The 19,700-nt window shown below is 37.7% G+C and overlaps 1 protein-coding gene across 13 annotated transcripts in view; it reads left to right on the top strand.

Annotated features, from left to right (window-relative positions):
* Med12l (mediator complex subunit 12L) overlaps window positions 1-19,700 on the top strand; it is a 314,799-nt gene that overhangs the window by 34,127 nt on the left and 260,972 nt on the right. For 9 of the 13 annotated variants that reach the window (XM_087186351.1, XM_021253159.2, XM_087186356.1 and 6 more), the window contains exons 5-6: window positions 397-429; window positions 3,422-3,581. In XM_087186351.1, coding sequence (XP_087042477.1) covers window positions 397-429; window positions 3,422-3,581 — 193 coding nt within the window. The remainder of the gene's footprint in view (window positions 1-396; window positions 430-3,421; window positions 3,582-19,700) is intronic. The other 4 variants (XM_087186355.1, XM_087186358.1, XM_087186361.1 and 1 more) reach the window with 1 other exon arrangement.

Raw genomic sequence — 19,700 nt, forward strand, 5'->3', positions numbered from 1 at the left:
GCACAATTCAGCATAGCCAACTCTTACCACATAGTTAGTGACAGTGTCTCAACCCAGCTGACCTGAGTATTGCTGCTTTTCCAACTGGTGAACAGTTACTTTGTGGTCCTACTGCGGTCTGTGTATTGATTGTACCTAAAGAACATATTAGTCATAGGATGTCCTTCAATATTTGATGGCTTTTGACTAATAGTTCATATTCTCCATGTTCCAGCCTGGCACCTTTTTAAGGTTTTCCTTTGTTACTAAGTTTTTAGAGTGCATTTTTTAGATGTTTTCTGAAAGTGAATATAGTAGTTGATGCTCTTGCTTCAGGGGTGTAGGAGCCTCTCATCTTTTAGGAGGGAGATGAATTATGGTGCAGTGTATTAGCCATTGTTCTTCTTTCTTTATTAGGAGCTGCCTCTGGCCAAGTCAGGTGTTCCTCAGGTAAGCCCTGACATTAATTCTTTGCAAATGTAGATATTTTCTTTATAAATCATTGAATATACCTTGAAGTATTCATTTCTTTGGCATTTCTGGAGCCTTTCCCTCCCCCTTTTCAGACTTTCATCTTCTTGAGATGGTGAAGGCTCTTTCAGAATTGGATAAAGGATTGCATTCCCCACATGTTCTTCATATTGGAAGATTCAGATACTTCTTTAATTTCTGATATATATCTGTGATATGGTTTATGGCTTAAAACCTTGATTTTTACCTCCTATGATTCTGGGTCATCTTCGAGCTCTTACCTGGAGTTCAGAATGGTTTTCCGTATGGGATGGATCCAGCCTCTGAGCCTGTTTTTCTCTTACTATAAAGCTTTACAACATGTCAAGTGTTTAGTTACTGTGAGGAACTTTTAATTCTGTCATAATCATATCTTGATTTGGAAAAGGAAACTTCTGTTAACCAAGGATGTTCTTCTAGCTCTCGAACAGTTTACTAGTTCTCACCTGTTTACTCATGGTGAACTGGGTTCCCGTGGCCATGGGATTTCCTTTGCCTTGTTCCCTGCTTAGCCAGCAGAGGGTGCTCATGGTAGCCTGAGTTAGGGGAGAGGTGAGGAGAGGAAATCCTCTTACAGTTGGAAAAATGACACATAGGAATCTTAGTTTTCTTGTGGTATTTAGATGCAGCTCTAGCTTGATTCAGAAATCAGATGCTGTCTGATGATTACCTAGATTCAGCTACAAGTTAAAGTCAGATGGTTCCTTCACTGAAAAAATGGGAATCCATCACTGTGAGGAAAGCATAGTATAAACATCATTTGCTTCTTGAATTGACTCAAACTATAGATTTGACAAAACCATTGACATGTGTCTTCCTTAATTAACTTCCTTCACATATGTTCTTCTGAATTCTAAAGCCTTTGATTTGAGTCAACCAGTTCTTTTAGGGTTTTGCCACAAGAGGTGTGCATTGTGCTATTAATGTAAGATATGTGGCTAATGTTTGTATATCATTTCATCTAAACATTTCACATGTTCAAAATTTTTATTTTTATTTTTTTGCTCCTGACAGTTGCTGTTCAAAAGAAATCTTTTAAACATCTATAAAAGATATTACTGTACTAGTAGTGACTCTTTGGAAATGCTAACTTTATTTTTAGCTGTGCTTTTAGGCTTTGATCTTATAAACTTTAGGTATGTGTGAATAGAAAGCAACCTGACCCGGACAGCTAAAATTTAAGCCATGGGTACCATACTTTGTGTTCCAATGAAAAGCAGTTGCCTAGGTCTTGAACTGAATATTTAATCCTGTGCTTTTCTTGTGCCTGACTTAAATGATAGTAAACTCAGCCTTGTGTTTCATGAGGAATGTGCTTTGTAAGCTAAATTTTCAGGAAACTTTCTCATTAAAATGTATCACTGTGGACTGCAGAGTGGAAACCTTCCAATTTTGGCCCATATGCCTTTCATCTCCCTTTTAGTCATGTTTGTGCAGTGTAGCTGTGTCTGTCCCGGGGCTGTGTTCTGAAGTCAGCACCCAAGGCAGGAACTGTGCATGATCAAAAGTCCCTTCACTTTGCCATAAAATGCAATGCATGGATACACTGCAGCCTATTGTCCAACACAGGTGGCTTTTTCTTTGACACTGAAATAGCTTGATGTTTCTTTTGTAAGACCAGGTGAAATAATTAGATTATTTTAAAGGGTCATGTTAAAAAAATATAGATCCTTTAATTGTAGGATCAGTCTTTGTATCATGTTGTGAATAGTAAATTTTGTAACATATGTGGCAGAAAAATCCACTGTATAAATGAGGATTTGGTGAACTAAGAGAAAAATGCCATACATTATGAATTATTAGCTGCTTTGGAGCTTTGATTTTCAACACAAAATCTAGGAACAGTTTAGGGCATGGAGATCAGGGCTCTTGATGTCCATGGTGATTTCCAAGACCCTCATAGAGGGTCAAGTCTGTGGCTTGAAAACACTTTGGGGGCGTCATGGAGAATCCCTGGAACTGGCAGCAAATTAATTGTTGTTATAATTTTGATGCATATTATTCTTTTACTTTACCCTTATAACCACCCTGTGAGGTGGAGAGGGTTGGCATTGTCAAGAGTCCATGAATGAAGAGTTGGTGAATGATGGTCTTAACTCAAAAGAAGAGGCTCAGGACTAGGAGTACAGAGGTGATCTCACCTCTTGATCTGTCTGATCCCATGCTGCTGCATCACAGTACTGTTCACTGTTTTTCTCTACATTCATAAATTAAATAGGTTCTGTAGATGAATGGGCTAGGATGTCTGTGAGGTATTCCAGAAGAATGAATTAACTCTTTCAAATCACTCAGTGATACATTGGGATACTAATTTGCTAAATATTACCTTTGTGGTCTGAAAGAAATAATTAACTATCTCAAGTGCCTAATTCTAACAAGTGAATTAATTACTATTTCTAGTTCCGTGTTTATTTGGCAGATTCACTGATCCATCCTCTTAGCCTCTCACGTTTTGGGCTACAGGCAGTTTTAGAAGCTTTCTGGGAGTCGTTACTTCTATGAAATGTTGCAGTGAGAAAGCTTTATCCAAAAAATGTTCATAGATAAAACGTAGACTGGGGACAGTTTTTCATTGACTTTGTTCCTTCCAATTTTGTAATAAATTCTTTGGAAGATTCTCATTAAATTATTTTTCTCCGCTCTATTGATGAGTAGCTTTAAGCAGTGAGAATTTGAAGAAAATTTGTTTTATAAATAAGAAAGTACACCTGATGAAATTGTTTTGCTGTTGTGCTAAACATAGTTTTGATTCTTTTTTCTTAACAAGAATTGTCTTAACATACCGCCCCCCCCGCCCCGCCCGCCATGTGCAACCTACACTTTCTTATAGCAGCAGGTAATTTTCAATCTCTTTCTTTTGCTTCCCCTCTCTGTAAGTTTTTCTGTTAATGATACAGTATGTGATTATTATACATATGTTGTTTCTTTTTAGGTTCCTATCCTTAGTAAAAAGGAAGATGTTTTTGCATATTTAGCTAAATACTCTGTGCCAATGGTTCGAGCAACGTGGCTGATCAAGATGACTTGTGCCTATTATTCTGCTATTTCAGAAGCTAAAATTAAGAAACGTCAGCCTACCGATCCCAATTTGGGTAAGTGAAGCAGTGTGCTATGTTTTACATTTCATTACTGATTTTATAACTAATTTTTACTGTTGCCTCTAGAAAAAACCAGCATGGTAAATACTGAGAAACTCCACAGTGTGTTCATGTGGTATGACTAGGGAGCTGGTTCTTACTCACTTGGGCCCATCAGCAAGTGGAGTTGATATTATTTCCAAAATACATTCTACCTTAGAGCACTTTTCATGACCATAGCTATTGAAATGTGGTTCAAGCCACTTATCTCTTGGCTGGTTACTTTTGCAGCCTCTGGATTTATGTCTTCACTTTTGTGTTTGCACCTTACATTCTGGTCTGTATATAACTGACATAATGACCTATGTAATTCTGTATCAGATCACATTATGCTTTTTAAAAAATAACTTTGGAGTAATTTCTTCTTATAGCTGGAGTGAAGTTCAAGATTCTTCATTGGGCCACTGAGGTCACCCATGATTTCCCCTCTCTTCCTACAATGTTCCAGCCATACTGTGCCTGTCTTCCCTCCTTCTGTCCTGCTAGTCTTCCCTCCTCAATCCCCTGTGATTTCTGTCCTTTGTTCCCTCTGGTTTTTGCATAAATTCTTCTCTGCACTGAGGCTTTGGCTCAAATGTCATTTTTTTCAGAGGCTTTGTCTGGCCATGTAGCTGAACAGCTTCCCCTCTTTTGTTGCTCTCCCTCTTTTTCTTGTTATGTTCTGTATTGTGCTTTTATTCATAGTGCATTTCACTATTTAAAGTTATCTTTAAAAAATCTGTATCTGTCACTCTTCCACTCTCTATAGGACATACACTAAAACATAGGGTCCATAAAGGTTTTGTTTTATTCTTTACTACATCCCGAATGTCCAGAACTATGCTGGCCCAGGTGTAAGTGTGCTGAGTGAACTGAAGGGAAACCACTTTTGGTTGGAATCTTCACTGTATTGGTAACCCAGCAGTTACTTCTTGAGGTGGTGCTTTATAAGGGATATAATGCTATATTAGAAATGTGACAGAGAACTGTATATAAAGGTGGCCATTTAATGATTATTCTTTGTAAGACAGAAACATGCTGGTGGTTTTATAAGCGAGAACTCAGACACAAAGCTCTGTGGAGCAATGATGTAATGTGCCAGTATCCTTGGACACCAAGCAGTGCCCTAGTAAGCGGGTGGATGCACAGTGATTGGGAGTGATGGTAGGGGCTCTGGTTATCTAGAGATAGCTCATTTTAAAAGCACAAAAACTTAAGAACAAAAATCATGGTCTGAATTCTGTGGTTGCCATCTTTAGAGTTCAGATTATCTTGTGTGTGTTAAAACAAATAAGCAAAAATGGACCATATTTAGCAAAAGAACTTTATTGTGTATATATGTAAATGTCTAAGAAAAAACCTGGGAGGAAATAATTCACAGTTAATTGTTGTCTCTTAGTGTTTTCATGGCAGTCCATAATTCTCTTGAGTTTAGTTTTTTACTCTTTCAGCTTACTATTTTATTTCTGGGGAATAAAAGAAATGCCCCCTTTTTATTATGAGAGTAATACATTTTTGGTTAACAAAATTTTCAAATGACAATGTAGCTAAAACATGATGCTCAGCTTTCTCTTTTCCTTCCTCCTTCATGTTATCCTTCTTAAAGTAGCCTTCATTCATTGTTTTTATATGTGTACACATACGTATAAACATATAACACATACATATACACATACATATAAACACACATACACACATACTTCTTAATATACCTGTGTTTGTATCTCCATTAGATTTAGTAATACAGTACTTCTTTTCTCAGAAGCTGGATACTTAGTTGCTTACTAGTCACCTCCACTTTGATGACTGACAGGCATCTAAAACCTAACATATATCAAAATCTCTTTAATTTGGCATCATTCCTAAACTTGTTCCATTCTCAAACTCTTCCTTCTTAATAAATTTTACAGGCAGTCATCAAGAGAATAGGCATGAGAGCCATTTTGTTATTCCAGGCTTTTATCTTTCAAAACCCTACCTTCTGTCCCTCAGCAATCCTGTGTTTATTACTTTGAAAATAAAACCAGAATCTAGCAGCCTCTATGCCTACTGCTGCTACTTTGGTGAAACCATCACCACCACCTTTGCCTATGTATTGTGGAGGACTCTAGCTAATGGTTTTATTCTCGTTCCTGTAATGTTAGCTTTCTACCTTGTAGCCAGAATGATCCTGTTAGAATAGAAATCATGCCAGTCCTATGCTCAGAATCCTTTCATAGCTCCTGGTCTTACTCAGATGTATCTCTCAGCCAGTATCTGCAGCCTGCAGCTTGACCTGTGTGTTGCTGTTTTCTTTCCCACCCTAGGTCCCACATTGCTGGTCCCTGACTGCACTGTGGTATTTGCTTAGACAGGACTTCCCAAGAGAAGCCTTCTGAGACCATTCCAGCCAAAATTTCATCTCCTGTTACTCTGTCTTCTTCTTCTGCTTTATTTTTCTTCATAGTTCTTAATATCACCTGATGTTACATTGTATATTAATTTATGGATCATCTTTATCCATCCAGTCCTAACTGTAAGACTTGGCTGCACGAGAAACTTTGTGAGATTTGTTCAGGGCTAGATTTCACTCTGGATTTGTTTGGTACTGATCACTTAGGATAGAATCAGATATACAGAAGTAAATAAATGAGTAATTAGGCCTGAAGCATCAGTTTGTATATGGATGAGATCTAATTTTGTGTGTGTGTTTTAACTTTCTCCAGTTCATAATCCTTGGAACTTCTAGCATCACCAGATATAGTAGAGACTACTCCATTCCTTGTAGTCTCTTCATATTTGTCTGTCTATCATCTTATCAATTATCTATCCATCTATCTATATATATCTTACTCTTGTCAGTGTCTTCTTTGATATTCAGCTATATCTTACTATAAATGTTACATAAATACATAAAAGGAGTGGAGGGATGATCTTCTACTTGAAACTTAGAGCAATTTTAGATAAATAAAATTTTAATAGGCCCACATCATTTTGTAGAGATTATGTGAAAAATCAGAGATATGAATGTATCACCAGGAATACATGATTTCCCTTATCAACTGAAGGGAATAGCTCTAGTTTCTAGAAAAGAACATTATGGGCTTCTTGTTAAATTCATTACTTTTTTTTTCTTTTGAAATATTATTTTATTGGTACATTTTAGGTATACAGTATAATGACATTCATCATTGGAAATTTGCACCTTTGCATAATCTCTCTTGGTTCTTATTTTTCCCCTTCCTCTGCCCTCCTTTCAACCCCTCTATCCCTCCCTATTTACAAAGACTTTGTTTCCATTTTTTTCATTTTCTCATATTCATTCCATTCCCTTCTTTCCTTTCCCCTACCTCTCCCACTTCTCCTTCCCCTTTGCCCCTTTTCTTCCTACTTCACATTATCTGTTATACCTTTTAGTCCTTATTTACATTTTCAGTTTCTCACATTAGAGAAACTATTCAGTATTTACACATGTGTGTCCTGTTTATTTCAGTTAAGAGTATCACCTCAATGTGCATCCATTTAGCAATAACTGTCTCTAATTTCTCATTTATTATGGCTGAGTAGTACTCCATTTTATAAAAAAAAAAACACATTTTCTTTATCCAGTCTCCAGTTGATGGGCATTTGGGCTATTTCCAAGTTTTAGCTATTAAAAATTGTGCTGCTGTGAACATGGGTGCACATATATCACTGTGGTATGATTCTTTTAATTCTTTGGGGAAGATACCCAGCAGGGGAATAGCTGGGTCAAATGGGACATCCAGTCCTAGTTCTTTGAGGTATCTCCATACTGATTTTCACAGTGGTTGCACCAGTCTACACTCCCACCAGCAGTGGAGCAGGGTTCCTCTTTCCCCACAGCCCTGCCAGCATTTGTTATTGGTTGATTTCATGATAGCAGCCATTCTTTCTGGAGTGAGGTAGAATCTCAGCGTTGTTTTCATTTGCATCTCTCGAATGACCAGTGATGTTGAGCACTTTTTCATATGTTTATTTGCCATTTCTACTTCTTTGTGTGAGAAATGTCTGTTCATTTCAGATACCCGTTTTCAGATTGAGTCTTTAAATTTGGGAGGTCTGATCTTTTTAAGTTCTTTATAGATTCGAGATAGTAACCTTTGTCTGAGGAACATCAGGTGAAGATTTTTTTCCCACATTGTGGGTTGTCTCTTCACACTGTTGGTGGTTTGTCTTACAGAAGCTTTTTAATAAGAAGAGATCCCATTTGTTGATTGTTTGTGCTAGTTCACGGGCAACTGAGGATTTGTTCACAAAATCTTTTCCTACACCAATGTCTTCAAGAGTTCTACCTAACCTCTGTTGCAGCCGGTTCAGTGTTTCTATTTTAATATTTAGATCTTTAATGCTTTTCGATTTTAGTTTAGTGCATGGTGAGAGATTATAGTCTAGTTTTAATCTTTGGCAAGTTGAAGCCCAATTTTTCCAGCACCATTTATTAAAGAGGCTATCTTTCCTCCAGTGAGGGTGTTTGGCTCCTTTGTCGAAGATGAGATGGCTGAGTGTGTCTGGCGTTGTTTCTGCATCTTCTAATCTGTTCCACTGGTCCTCAGGTCTGTTTCTTTGCCAGTACCATGCTGTTTTTATCACAGTAGCTTTGTAGTAGAGTTGCAGGTTGGGGATTGTGATACCCCCTGCCATGTCTCTGTTACCTAGAATTGCTTTTGCTATTCTGGGTCTCTTCTTGTTCCAAATGAATTTTTGGATTGTTTTCTCAAGGTCCATGAATGATGCTGCTGGGATCTCAATTGGAATTGCATTAAATCTATATAGCAGTTTTGGAAGTATGGCCATTTTCACTATATTAACCCTTCCTACCCAGGAGCAGGGGATTTCTGTCCATTTTCTGATATCATCTTCAATCTCTCTTTTCAGAGTGCCATAGTTTTCAGAGCAGAGGTCTTTGATTTTTTTAGTTAGGTTGATTCCTAGGTATTTCAGTTTTTTGGATGCTATTGTGAAAGGAATTATTTGCCCCATTTCTCTCTCAGTGAGTCTGTCATTGGTGTAGAGGAAAGCTATTGATTTTTGTGTGTTGACCTTGTAACCAGCTACTTGACTGAATTTGGTTATTAAGTCTAGAAGACTTTTGGTGGAGTTCCTGGGGTCTTCTATATAGAGTATCATGCCATCTGCAAATAATGACAATTTGACTTCTTCATTTCCTATCTTTATTCCTTTTATTTCTTTCTCTTGTCTAATTGCCATGGCTAATGTTTCCAGAACTATATTGAACAAGAGTGGTGATAGTGGACATCCTTGTCTTGTTCCTGATTTTAGTGTGAAGGATTTCAGTTTTTGACCATTTAGTATGATATTGGCTGTTGGTTTTTCATAGATAGATTTTATCAGATTGAGGTAGAGACCTTCTATTCCATTTTTTTTGGGTTTTTATCATAAATGCATGTTGGAATTTGTCAAATGCTTTTTCTGCATCTATGGAGATGATCATATGGTTTTTGTCCTTGGCTTTATTGATACAGTGTATTACATTGATTGATTTTCATATATTGAACCATCCCTGCATCCCTGGGATGAATCCCACTTGGTCAGGGTGTATGATCTTCTTGATGATCTTCTGCATTCTATTTGTCAGTATCTTAGTAAGGATTTTTGCATCTATGTTCATTAGTGAGATTTCATTGAAGAGTTTAAGCATTAGTGGCAGTAGTTCCTCTCTAAATGTCTTGTAGAATTCAGCAGTGAATCCATCAGGACCTGGGCTTTTCTTAGTAGGTAAGTTTGTAATTGCATTTTCTATTTCATTGATTGATATTGGGTCTTTTAGAATTTTTAGTTCTCCTTTGTTCAACTTTGGTAATTCATATGTATCTAGGAATCTGTACATTTCTTCTCTTTTCCATCTTATTGGCATGTAGGTTCTCGAAGTAGGTATTGTTGATCCTCTGGATTTCTGCTGGGTCTGTTGTAATTTCACCCTTTTCATTTCTAATTGCATGGATTTGGGCCTTTTCTTTCCTTTTTCTGATAAAGTTTGCTAAGGGTTTGTCAATTTTGTTTATTCTTTCGAAGAACTAACTCTTGGCTTCATCAATTTCTTTTTTTGGTACTAGGGATTGAACTTGGGTCCTTGAGCTTGTGCAGCAGGCAGCGAAACCACTGAGCTAAATCCCTGTCCCCTTTCATTGATTTTTTTGTATCTTTCTTTTAGTCTCCATTGAATTGATTTCTGCTCTGATCTTTATAATTTCCTCCCTTATATGAGCTTTGGGTTTGTCTTGCTCTTCTTTTTCTAGAAGCTTGAGGTTCAGCATCAAGTTGTTTAATTGAGCTTGCTCTGTTTTCCTAATATGTGTATTCACTGGTCTGAATTTCCCTCATAGGACTGCTTTCATTGTGTCCCATAGATTCCGATATGTTGTATTGTCATTGTCATTTAATTGAAGGAACTGTCTGATTTCTTCTTTAATTTCCTCTATGACCCATTGGTTATTCAGAAGTGTGTTGTTCAATTTCCACGTGTTTAGGAAATTTTTGCGATTTCTTTTGCTATAGATCCCCAATTTCATCACACTATGGTCTGATAATATACAGGGGATAACTTCAATTCCTTTGCACTTACTTAAACATGTTCTGTGAGCTAGTATGTGGTCTGTTTTGGAGAATGACCCATTTGCAGCTGAAAAGAATGTGTATTCTGATTTTATGCGGTGGAACATTCTGTAAACGTCTGTTAAGCTTATTTGTTCAAGAGTTCCATTGAGTTCTAGTGTTTCATTACTTATTTTTTATCTAGTTGATCTATCTATTTGTGACAGTGGGGTGTTGAGGTCCCCCACTACAATTGTATTAGTGCATATATGACTTTTCATGTCCGTTAGTATTTATTTTATATAGTTGGGTGCACTAGTGTTTGGTGCATATATATTTATGATTGTCATCTCTTCCTGTTGGATTGTTCCCTTTACAAGGATGTAGTGACCTTTGTCTCTCTTAATCAGTGTTGCTTTGAAATCCACTTGATCTGCAAAGAGGATAGCTACTCCTGCTTTTTTTCGGGTTCCCGTCATGTCGAGTATTATTTTCTCCCCTTTAACTTTTAATCTGTGAGTTTCTTTTTGAATGAAGTGTGATTCTTGCATGCAGCATATTGTTGGATTTTGCTTCTTGACCCATTCTACCAGTCTATTTGTTTTGATTTGTGAATTGAGACCATTAAAATTGATGGTTATAACTGATACGTATTGACTTATCATTGTCATGACTTTTTCTTTTTGTTGGATTCTCCCTCTTTACATTTAATTTCTTGTCAGGCCCAATGGATTCATTCTGCTGTGCATCCTGGGTTGTGATCTTCATTGTCTGTACCTAGGATATTATCTAAAATTTTTTGGAGTGCTGGTTTGGTATTCATGAAGTTCCAAGGTGCTCTTTGTCATGAAAGTATGTTATTTCTCCATCAGTTTTGAAAGATAGTTTTGCAGGGTACATCAGTCTGGGTTGGAGACTGTTTTCCTTTAGGACTTGAAATACATCACTCCAAGCTCTTCTTGCCTTGAGGGATTGTGTTGAGAAGTCTGCTGTGATTCTGATGGCCTTTCCTTTGTATGTGGTTTGTTTATTTTCTCTAACTGCTTGTAGAACTTTGTTCTTCTGTTGGGTTTCTGGAATCTTAACAATCATATGTCTATGTGTAGTGTTTTTTGATCAAGGCTATATGGAGTCCTATATGCTTCACTTATCTGTATGTCAAGTTCTTTTCCCCTCCTTGGGAAGTTTTCTGCCATTACTTCTGTGAACAATTTTTTTATGCCATCTGCACTCTCTCCTGTTTCTTCATTGATGCCAATCAGTCTTTTTTTTTTTTTAATCAGTCTTATGTTATTCTTCTTTGCATCATCTAGCAGCTGGTGGATTGATTTCTTGTGGTCTCTTACAATTTTGAAACAAATTGTCTTTTCCTAGTCACTAATTGCAATCTTACCTTCTATATCTGAAATACTGTCCTCACATTGGCTTCTTCTGCTATGTAGACTTTTGATGGAGTTATTAATCTCCTGGAAATCTGTTTGCATCTGTTTTATGGATTTCATTTGTTTCCTATGTTGGGATTCCGTCATGTTCCTCAGCTCCTCTATTTTTTAATCTGTGTCCTCTCTAGATTTATTAATCATGTCTTAGACTATGTGCACAATCTCTGCTGTTACTGAGAAATTATTTCTGATTTCATTTTTCCCAGGTCCTCTTTTGTTGCCAGTTCAGGGAGTCCAGGTGGTTGTGTATCAGAGTGTTCCATCTCATTTCCCTTTGGGGTTGCTATAGATGATCTGAAAGTCTGGTTTTGAGACTTGTTTACATGTCTTCTGATTTCGATGGGGCTTAGGGTGGGGGATGTGCTATTGGCACCCATGTGGCTCATTTCCCCTGGGTGGTATGGCGACCTGGAAGCCCCATCCTCTGAGCTGTTATTAGTGGTATGGCAGCCCAGAAGCCCCTTCCTCCTGGCTGGGAGTGGAACAAAGGTCCAGAAGCCCCTTCCTCTGGTTTGGGAGCAGTGGAACAGCGGCCCAGAGGCCCCTACCTCTGGGCTGGGAGTGGTGGAAAGGTGGCCTAGAAACCCCTTTCTCTGGGATGGGAGCAGTGGAAATGCGGCCCGGAAGCCCTTTCCTCCTGGCTGGGAGCAGTGGAGGTGGCCCGGAAGCCCCTTCCTCTGGGCTGGGAGCCATGGAAAGGTGGCCCGGAAGCCCCTTTCTCTGGGCTGGGAGTGGTGGAAAGGTGGCCCAGAAGCCCCTTCCTCCTACCTGGGAGCGGTGGAAAGAAATTCATTACTTTTATTATTAATTCTTTTACCACTGTATCCAGTGGCTTTTGGAGAGATTATTTTCTCCTCCTATGAACTACAATTTTTATTATTTGTGCACTCATGATAGATAATTGATTAGGCACTCTCACTACCTGTATTTTCTGTACCTTTATAAGTGATAGAACACATATGATTTTATTTAATTCATTTTGTTTTCCATAGTTATTAATGCATATTTAAAGCTGCAAATGTTAAATCATGAAGGTTAGTACCTACAGTAATATTTCTCATAGTAGAGTGTATAAGCTTTAACTTAAAAATGCTTAAGGCTGAAAATATTTTTAAAATGCATAAATATTAATTAGGAGTTTTCTTTTAACCTCTCAGTTCTAGTACGTCAGTGAGAACTTTGGTCATTACGTATCCAGTTCTGTCACTGAATCCCTGGGTTATTCCAAGCAAAGCCTCCACAGACATTGCCCTCCTCAGCCCTGATCCACTTATTGATTGGTGTCGCCTTTGTCCTGTCATTTTAGTGGTTCTTAATCTGCAACAATTATCTAGCCTTTCTTTGTCTTGACCTTGATATATTTTGAAGTGGAGTTATTTTATATGGTGTCCTTTCATTTGTGTTTCCCCCATTCCTTATGATTAGATTCAGGTTTGAACTTTTGGTTAGAAAATTGTAGAAGTGGTGCTGTGAACATCTCAGTATATTATATCTTATTGTCCCTCTACCGTACTGGTAGGTAGGTCAGGTTTTGTCTGTCAGATTTCTCTACTGCAGAGTTCTGTTTTCCGTTTGTAATTAGTAATTTAAGTCTGTAAATAGTTCTGCCTGTATTCTTACTGTACTTTTAAAATGCAGTTGAAACATACCATATACAGGTGGTGATAGATACTGTGAGTGCTAAAAAAATTATACAAAAGGACACATTACCAATAATAATGGGATAAGTATGTTTAAGGGGAAATATGAGATTGGATTAATGGCATTGTGTCTTTTATTACAATACATTTTTAAATTAAACATTCACTGTATTTTATGATCACTACTCATTGATCAAGTTTATGGTAATTTCTGTCAAATAGAAACATTATGGTATGTGTTCCTCCACCTTTTTTGCTGCTCTGGTACCGTGAAACTTTTGGCTCTTCCCCAAAGGTAAAATGACCATGAAAGGCAAATAAATTGGTTTGATATGGAGGCAACCACAACAGCACAACTAAAGAGTGCAGCCAAAGAAGACTTCCAGAACTGCTTCAGAAAGTGGCAAGAATGATGAGATAGAGGTGTTCGATGTAAGAGAGATTAATGGCACATGTCTTTTACTGTAATAAAAAAAATCAACATTCACCTTTTTTGGGGTCATATCTCATATACTATATGAAAATTACACATTTTTCAAATATCTGATCTTGGTTTACTATCACCCTGTTATGCCTGATATTTCTCACTTGCTACTTGTCTTCAACACTTTCTTCAGCTTCTATATGTAAGTTATATACTGTATTTGGGAGCATTTGGCTGCATAGACATAGTAATAATGCAGCAAGCTTCACATTCCAGGCAAGTGATACAGCCAAGCCAGAGATACAGCCAAGCAAGAACACATGTATAGATGTGTTGAATTGGATTAAATTGCATACACTTCAGAAGACTAACTTGCAGTAATAGGTTCCGTGTTCTGGCTTTATAGTGAAAAGAATCATTCAGCACGTTTAGGGCAAGATTGACTATCAAGTGTCACCCTTTTGTAGTGTTGGTTTTATGACTTCTGTTGTCTTGATTGTTCTTAGGATTTTTAAAGTGTTTTCAGTAGAAATGATTTTTTTTTCCTTTTGTAATAGAAACATATGTTTTATTTTCAATTCCTATGTTCAGTATTGGAACAGCACTATAAAGCACTGCTGTTTGATTTTATTGAAAGAAGTTTTTTCTAAAGTTAGGTGGGTAGTAGTAACAAGGAGGCAACACATAGACCTTCAATATTACTATATAAAGTTACAGTTCCAAAATGTAAATTATATGGGTGCTGCCCTGGGGAGCTTGCAGCCAGCAAAGTTGTTCTCAGTACAATGCATATATAAAGGTGAGGTGAGTGAGTGGGGCCGGGGGTTTGTAGGTGAGGTTTCATGTGTAATGTCAAAGGCAGTGGATGAGTAGTGAAGCACATATTTGTCTTAGATAAACCCATACACTGAGGTAGAGATTTTAAATAGAAGTGCACTAGGAAAGTGTGAAGAAAGAGTTTGTAATTTTTAGTCCTTAAGAGACCTAAAAAAATAAAGAGGTTATAGGTAGACATTTTATTTGGGAAATGCTTTCAAATTGATGAGTATTGCTATATGAGGGAAAGCATACCAGAAATAAGACATAATTTGGTTTCAGATACCTTTAGAGTTGAATTAAATTTTGGCTTCAAGGGAATAATAATGCTTAGCTGGCCTAAACGTTTTATTAAGAGAAAAGCATTTTTCACAGTCTAGCTCATGCTTAAAAATGAAAAACTAAAGCTCACATTAAGTTATTAAAGACTTTAAACTGAGATTTTGTAGTAAATGAAAGAACTTTGTATACTTATTTGTAAGAATTTATCCTGTGAGGAGTCTTACTATTGCTTAGTCAACTAATACTAACTATAGAGTGTTTGTCACTATTACTGCTATCATGGTAACAGCATATTTGCATACTTTGCTTGTGCAATCCCTGGGACTGAGTAAGCAGGGGATGGTGCTCATTGCATTCTAGGTCGAATCTGCTCCTCATATGTGCTGGGGAAATAATTTAGGTGCCAAGAGGAAGCTTCTCAGCCTGGGCAATGTCTTAGTCCCTGGATGTTGGACCCCAACATTGGGTTTCTGTTTGGCTTGTGTGAGCTTGGCCAGTCCTGCACTAGGTTTGTTGGCCTATTGGCCCTCTGCCACTATTACTGTGGTATTCTTAGCACCATGTCCTCCATCTCATTAGTGAATATTTGCTAGGCCCTGTGTATATCTTGTCTATTTTCTGATTTATAATTTACTTTATTCCCATTTCACGAGTGAGGAGGCCTGTGTGTAGATGGTTCACAGTGCCTTCCTGGCTCATGTGTCCAGAGTAGGCTCTAAAGCTTGTGTTTGCACACTGTGCAGGGCACTGGGACAGAGAGGGAGAGTGTAGACACTGCCTTCTAGGTGTTGGCAGTTTGTGGGAAGGCTATGTATCCGTACAATCCAGATATCAGAGAAGGAAGACTACTAGTGAAAGGAATGAAATCTACTGGGATAAGCCACTCAGGGATCTCAAGAAATCCAGGGGAGTTCACAGAGGAAGTGACTTAGTTTATTTTGAGAAGAAGTGGCTTTTCCTAAGGGTTCAGAGTTGAGGGTAGGGAGTGATACTTATTGTTCAGAGAAGGATATTTTTGGTAGAAGGTTGGCATTTCCCGAAAAATTGATCATCAAATGGTTAGAGTTGTGGAACTACCAGTGTTTACCTTCAGCTGAAGCATCTCTTCTTCAGCTTCAGTCTTAGGCGGCACAGCAGTAGGGGAGGAAAGGCCATGGAAGGCTTGTTTGCCAGAGCAGTATACTTGTGTTTTCTCTGGTGCATGATGGGGAGCCATGAGAGGGTCTGTTATTACTGTTAAAATCTACTCCTTCAGTTTTTTTGTCTGTAAAATGGAGATGATTGACAGTACTTCCTAAGGATGAGATAGGTGAGCCAGGACCTCTAAAGGGTTTAGAACAGTGTGTGGCACATAGTAAATGCAGACTGTTAATAATAGGCTACAACTGCTGCTATGAAGGCTGTTACAGCAAGTATTGATTATTTTGTGCACTTTGCTAGGAACTTCAGGGACATCTGTAATCATCCTAACAACCTTGGAATGCATGCTTTATTATTCCATTTTATGTATGAGGGATCTGAGTCTCCCAGAAGTTCATTAAATTGTGGCCTAGATGGATCTGGATCCAGAGCTGTGGCACTAGAAGGTACTTGCCCTTTCCTTCCCACTGATGAGGTGCTGATTGCTGGTGGCATGTTCTTGTGGATCTGGGTCCCTTTGGGCAACAAGAATGGCTAGAGGGAAGGACTCCGGCAGAAGGCAGGCTGTAGGACTTGGTGACCATGGGCAGCTTCTGAGGACTCAAAACTGTTGTCCCGGGAACTCTAGGAGGAGCAAAGCAAAGTCCAGGGTAGTGTAAAAACTAAAGGAAGAGAAAAATGAAATTGCTTGCATGATGAGCAACTCTAATTCTGGCGACGAAGTTTTGGGTGTTTGCTATGGTGAAAGTGACAAGACATATCATGGGCATGAGGTCTTTTTTTAGAGGCACAGTTAGATTAGCAGCAGCTTAAAATGCTTCGTGGTTAAACTGCTGAGGGCACTGCTGTTTATCCATATCACTTCCTGTGTGCCACCTGAGGTTTTGTGGGGTTGGGGATTTGAGTCAGATGAGAGACTTATCTTGGTTGGCTACACTCTTGGAACCACTATCCTTATCACCCAAAAAATACAAAGAAGAAAAAGTAACCCTCCTTTTGTAATAAGTAAGTATTTGTGATATATTCACTGAGCCATTTGGACTGCAAAAAGAAGTCTTGCTAAACATGTAGTTGACAGTCTGGTTTCTTATCTAAGCCCACCAGCTTACTTTCAGTTTGGATCCTTGCATACTAACTTTTGATTCTAGGGACAAGGTTCAAGTCAAGATTGGCTTCACATTTTCACATTGTTTCTTGTATCTCTTTCGTCATAAAACAGATATCTGGATTGTTACTATGAAAAGAATGCTGAATTTTGGACAGGAGATCTTATATAAGCTTAGTTTAAATTCATGCTTTGCTTTAGTAAGGCAGTTTTAATGATGAGGTAACACTGTCTCTCTGGCAAAACTGTTTTCCATTAGGATTGGGGTCTGTGTGGTAAAACTTTGGCATCTACAACTATTCTATTTTCCAGTGGTCTCTCCTCTAAAAGTTTTAGCACTCATTGATGAGCCAAAGCCTGAAACAGTTATTTTGTTGGAAATGGCAAGATGTTGACATTCTTCTGTATTAAAGGGGCTTTCTTTCATCATCTATGAAATTACAGTTTTTTTCTTAAAAAGGCAGAGTAAATGGTAAATTCTGTTTTGATTTCAATTTTTGGAGTAAGAACTGCTCTAATTCCACATGCAGTGGTGAAAAATGAGTTTCTCACATGTATATACAAATATACATATATACATATATATGTATATATATTAGTTTATGTGGAGTTTTATATAGTTGGTTCAGTTTGGTGTCCAGTTGGCCAATGGAACACTCTGTAAGGAAGGTGAGTGGGACGGTGAAGTGGATTAAAAAAGAATCAAGCTGTGTTATATACATGCACCTACTCCCTAAGATGGATGTAAACTTCATATACTGCAAACACATACTTAAAAAAATAAAACTGTTTTTTATCTTGTGACTTGACATTTGTCTTAGGATACCTCTTTGCTTTCTAGCATAGAAAGATGCCCCAGGGTCACCTTGTAATTTTCCTGGCTCAGATATACAATCAGCCATTTCTTAAAGAAACCCTGCTTTTTTTTTCTTTTGAGGCAGAGTTTCCCTTTGTAGTTCAGGCTGGCCCTGAACTCACTATATAGACCAGGCTGGCCTCGAACTCGCAAAATCCTCCTGCCTCAGCCTCCTGAGTGCTGGGATTACAGGCATGTACCATCACACCCGGCTCTCTGCTTTTTTTTCTAATGGTATTTAGAAAGTGATTTTTAGGTGCTCCTTGCTGCGAGGACTACATAGTGTGTAGGCCCTGTTAGTAAAGGATGAATAGTTCAGATACATAAATGTGTGTGTGTGTGTGTGTGTGTGTGTGTGTGTGTGAGAGAGAGAGAGAGTTTATATTCCTTTTTCCAGTTTAACATTAAAGATATTTTTAATTAACTTTTTCAATTTTATGTTTATCTAATTTCTGTTACGTGAAGGATCAAATGATTTCCAGTAACACCATCAGGGTTAGTTAAGCAGAAGTACAATCTGATGATACATTAAAAGTATGCAAGGTTTTGAGATTTCTTTGGTAGTTCTTTTTAACTTCAGAGTATATTATACTTAGCTTAAAATCACTCTTTCTGTGCTAAGGTAGGGTGTTATTTTTTTCCTTTTAAAATATCATTTAATATTTTTAATATGTAGTATTTTGACATATTTAAGAGTCCGAAGTATTAAGACATGTGGAAGTCATGCTTCTCTCTTCATTCCTTCACATCATTCACTTTATTCACCCTCACATATAACCATTTCTCCCAAAGTTTTTAGTTTAATTTTTATGTTTTTATTTTGGTAAAAATATTCAAATATACGTCTTTTTTTCCCCCCTCCTTACACCAAAATTAGGATAATATATGTACTGCTTGGTACCTTGTCCTTTTTTTACTTAGCAGTGTCCTGGAGATTACTCAATATTCTTAAGGCTTCTTGGTCTCCATTTGTGTGAATATATTGTAATTTATTTGGCCAGTCCACCATTAGTAGGCATTAGCATTGTCACCACTCTTTTTTGCTGTTATTTACATTATTCTAATAAGTTGCCTTATGTTTCCTGTTTGTCGAGGTGTAGTTTTAGAGTGTGTGATTATGTGTTAAAGGATAAGAGTATTAGGAAAAATTTAAAATTAAATAATTTTAAATTTTAAAAATTTTTTATATTTATGGAGAAATTGAGATGATAATGACAACCAAAGTTAAAGGAGGAAAAGTTTATTTGACTCACAGTTTGTAGAGGTTTCACTTCATATTTGGCTAGCTCCTAGGCAGGGTGATGTGGCAGAGGGGCATTGCAGAGGAGAAACAGTTCATGGCAGGCAGAAGGCAGCAGATAGTAAGCCGCAAGCTGCAAGTGACAAGCAGGGACTCTTTCTGTCCTTTATATTCTATCCAGACTATCCACCCTTGGGTAGCACATACCCTGGGTGGAGTACCCTTAATCCTAGCATCATACTGTGAATCAACCCCAATATCACATTCTTTCTTTTTTTTTAATTGGTACTTGGGTCCTTGGAATTCTCTACAGTATTCAGACTGTTAGTTCATGCACCTGTGTCTAATACGTTTGTAGCTAGCCATGTAGGCACATGCCTGTAATCCCAGCTATTCAGGAGGCTGAAGCAGGATGATCCTAAATTCAAGGCCAGCCTAGGATACTTAGTCCTTGTCTTAAAATAAACAATGAAAAAAAAAAGGCCTGGGATTATAGCTAAGTGGTAGAACACTCCTGGTTTCAATCTTCAGTGCCATAGACATACATACAAAAAAATTACAAATTTAGGATGAGAAAATATATGGAAGGTGGAAGAAT

Source organism: Heterocephalus glaber, unplaced genomic scaffold, assembly GCF_053883595.1.
Source record: "Heterocephalus glaber isolate CG9 unplaced genomic scaffold, H.glaber_assembly_v1.0 deba00001504, whole genome shotgun sequence".
NCBI classification, from domain to species: Eukaryota; Metazoa; Chordata; class Mammalia; order Rodentia; family Bathyergidae; genus Heterocephalus; species Heterocephalus glaber.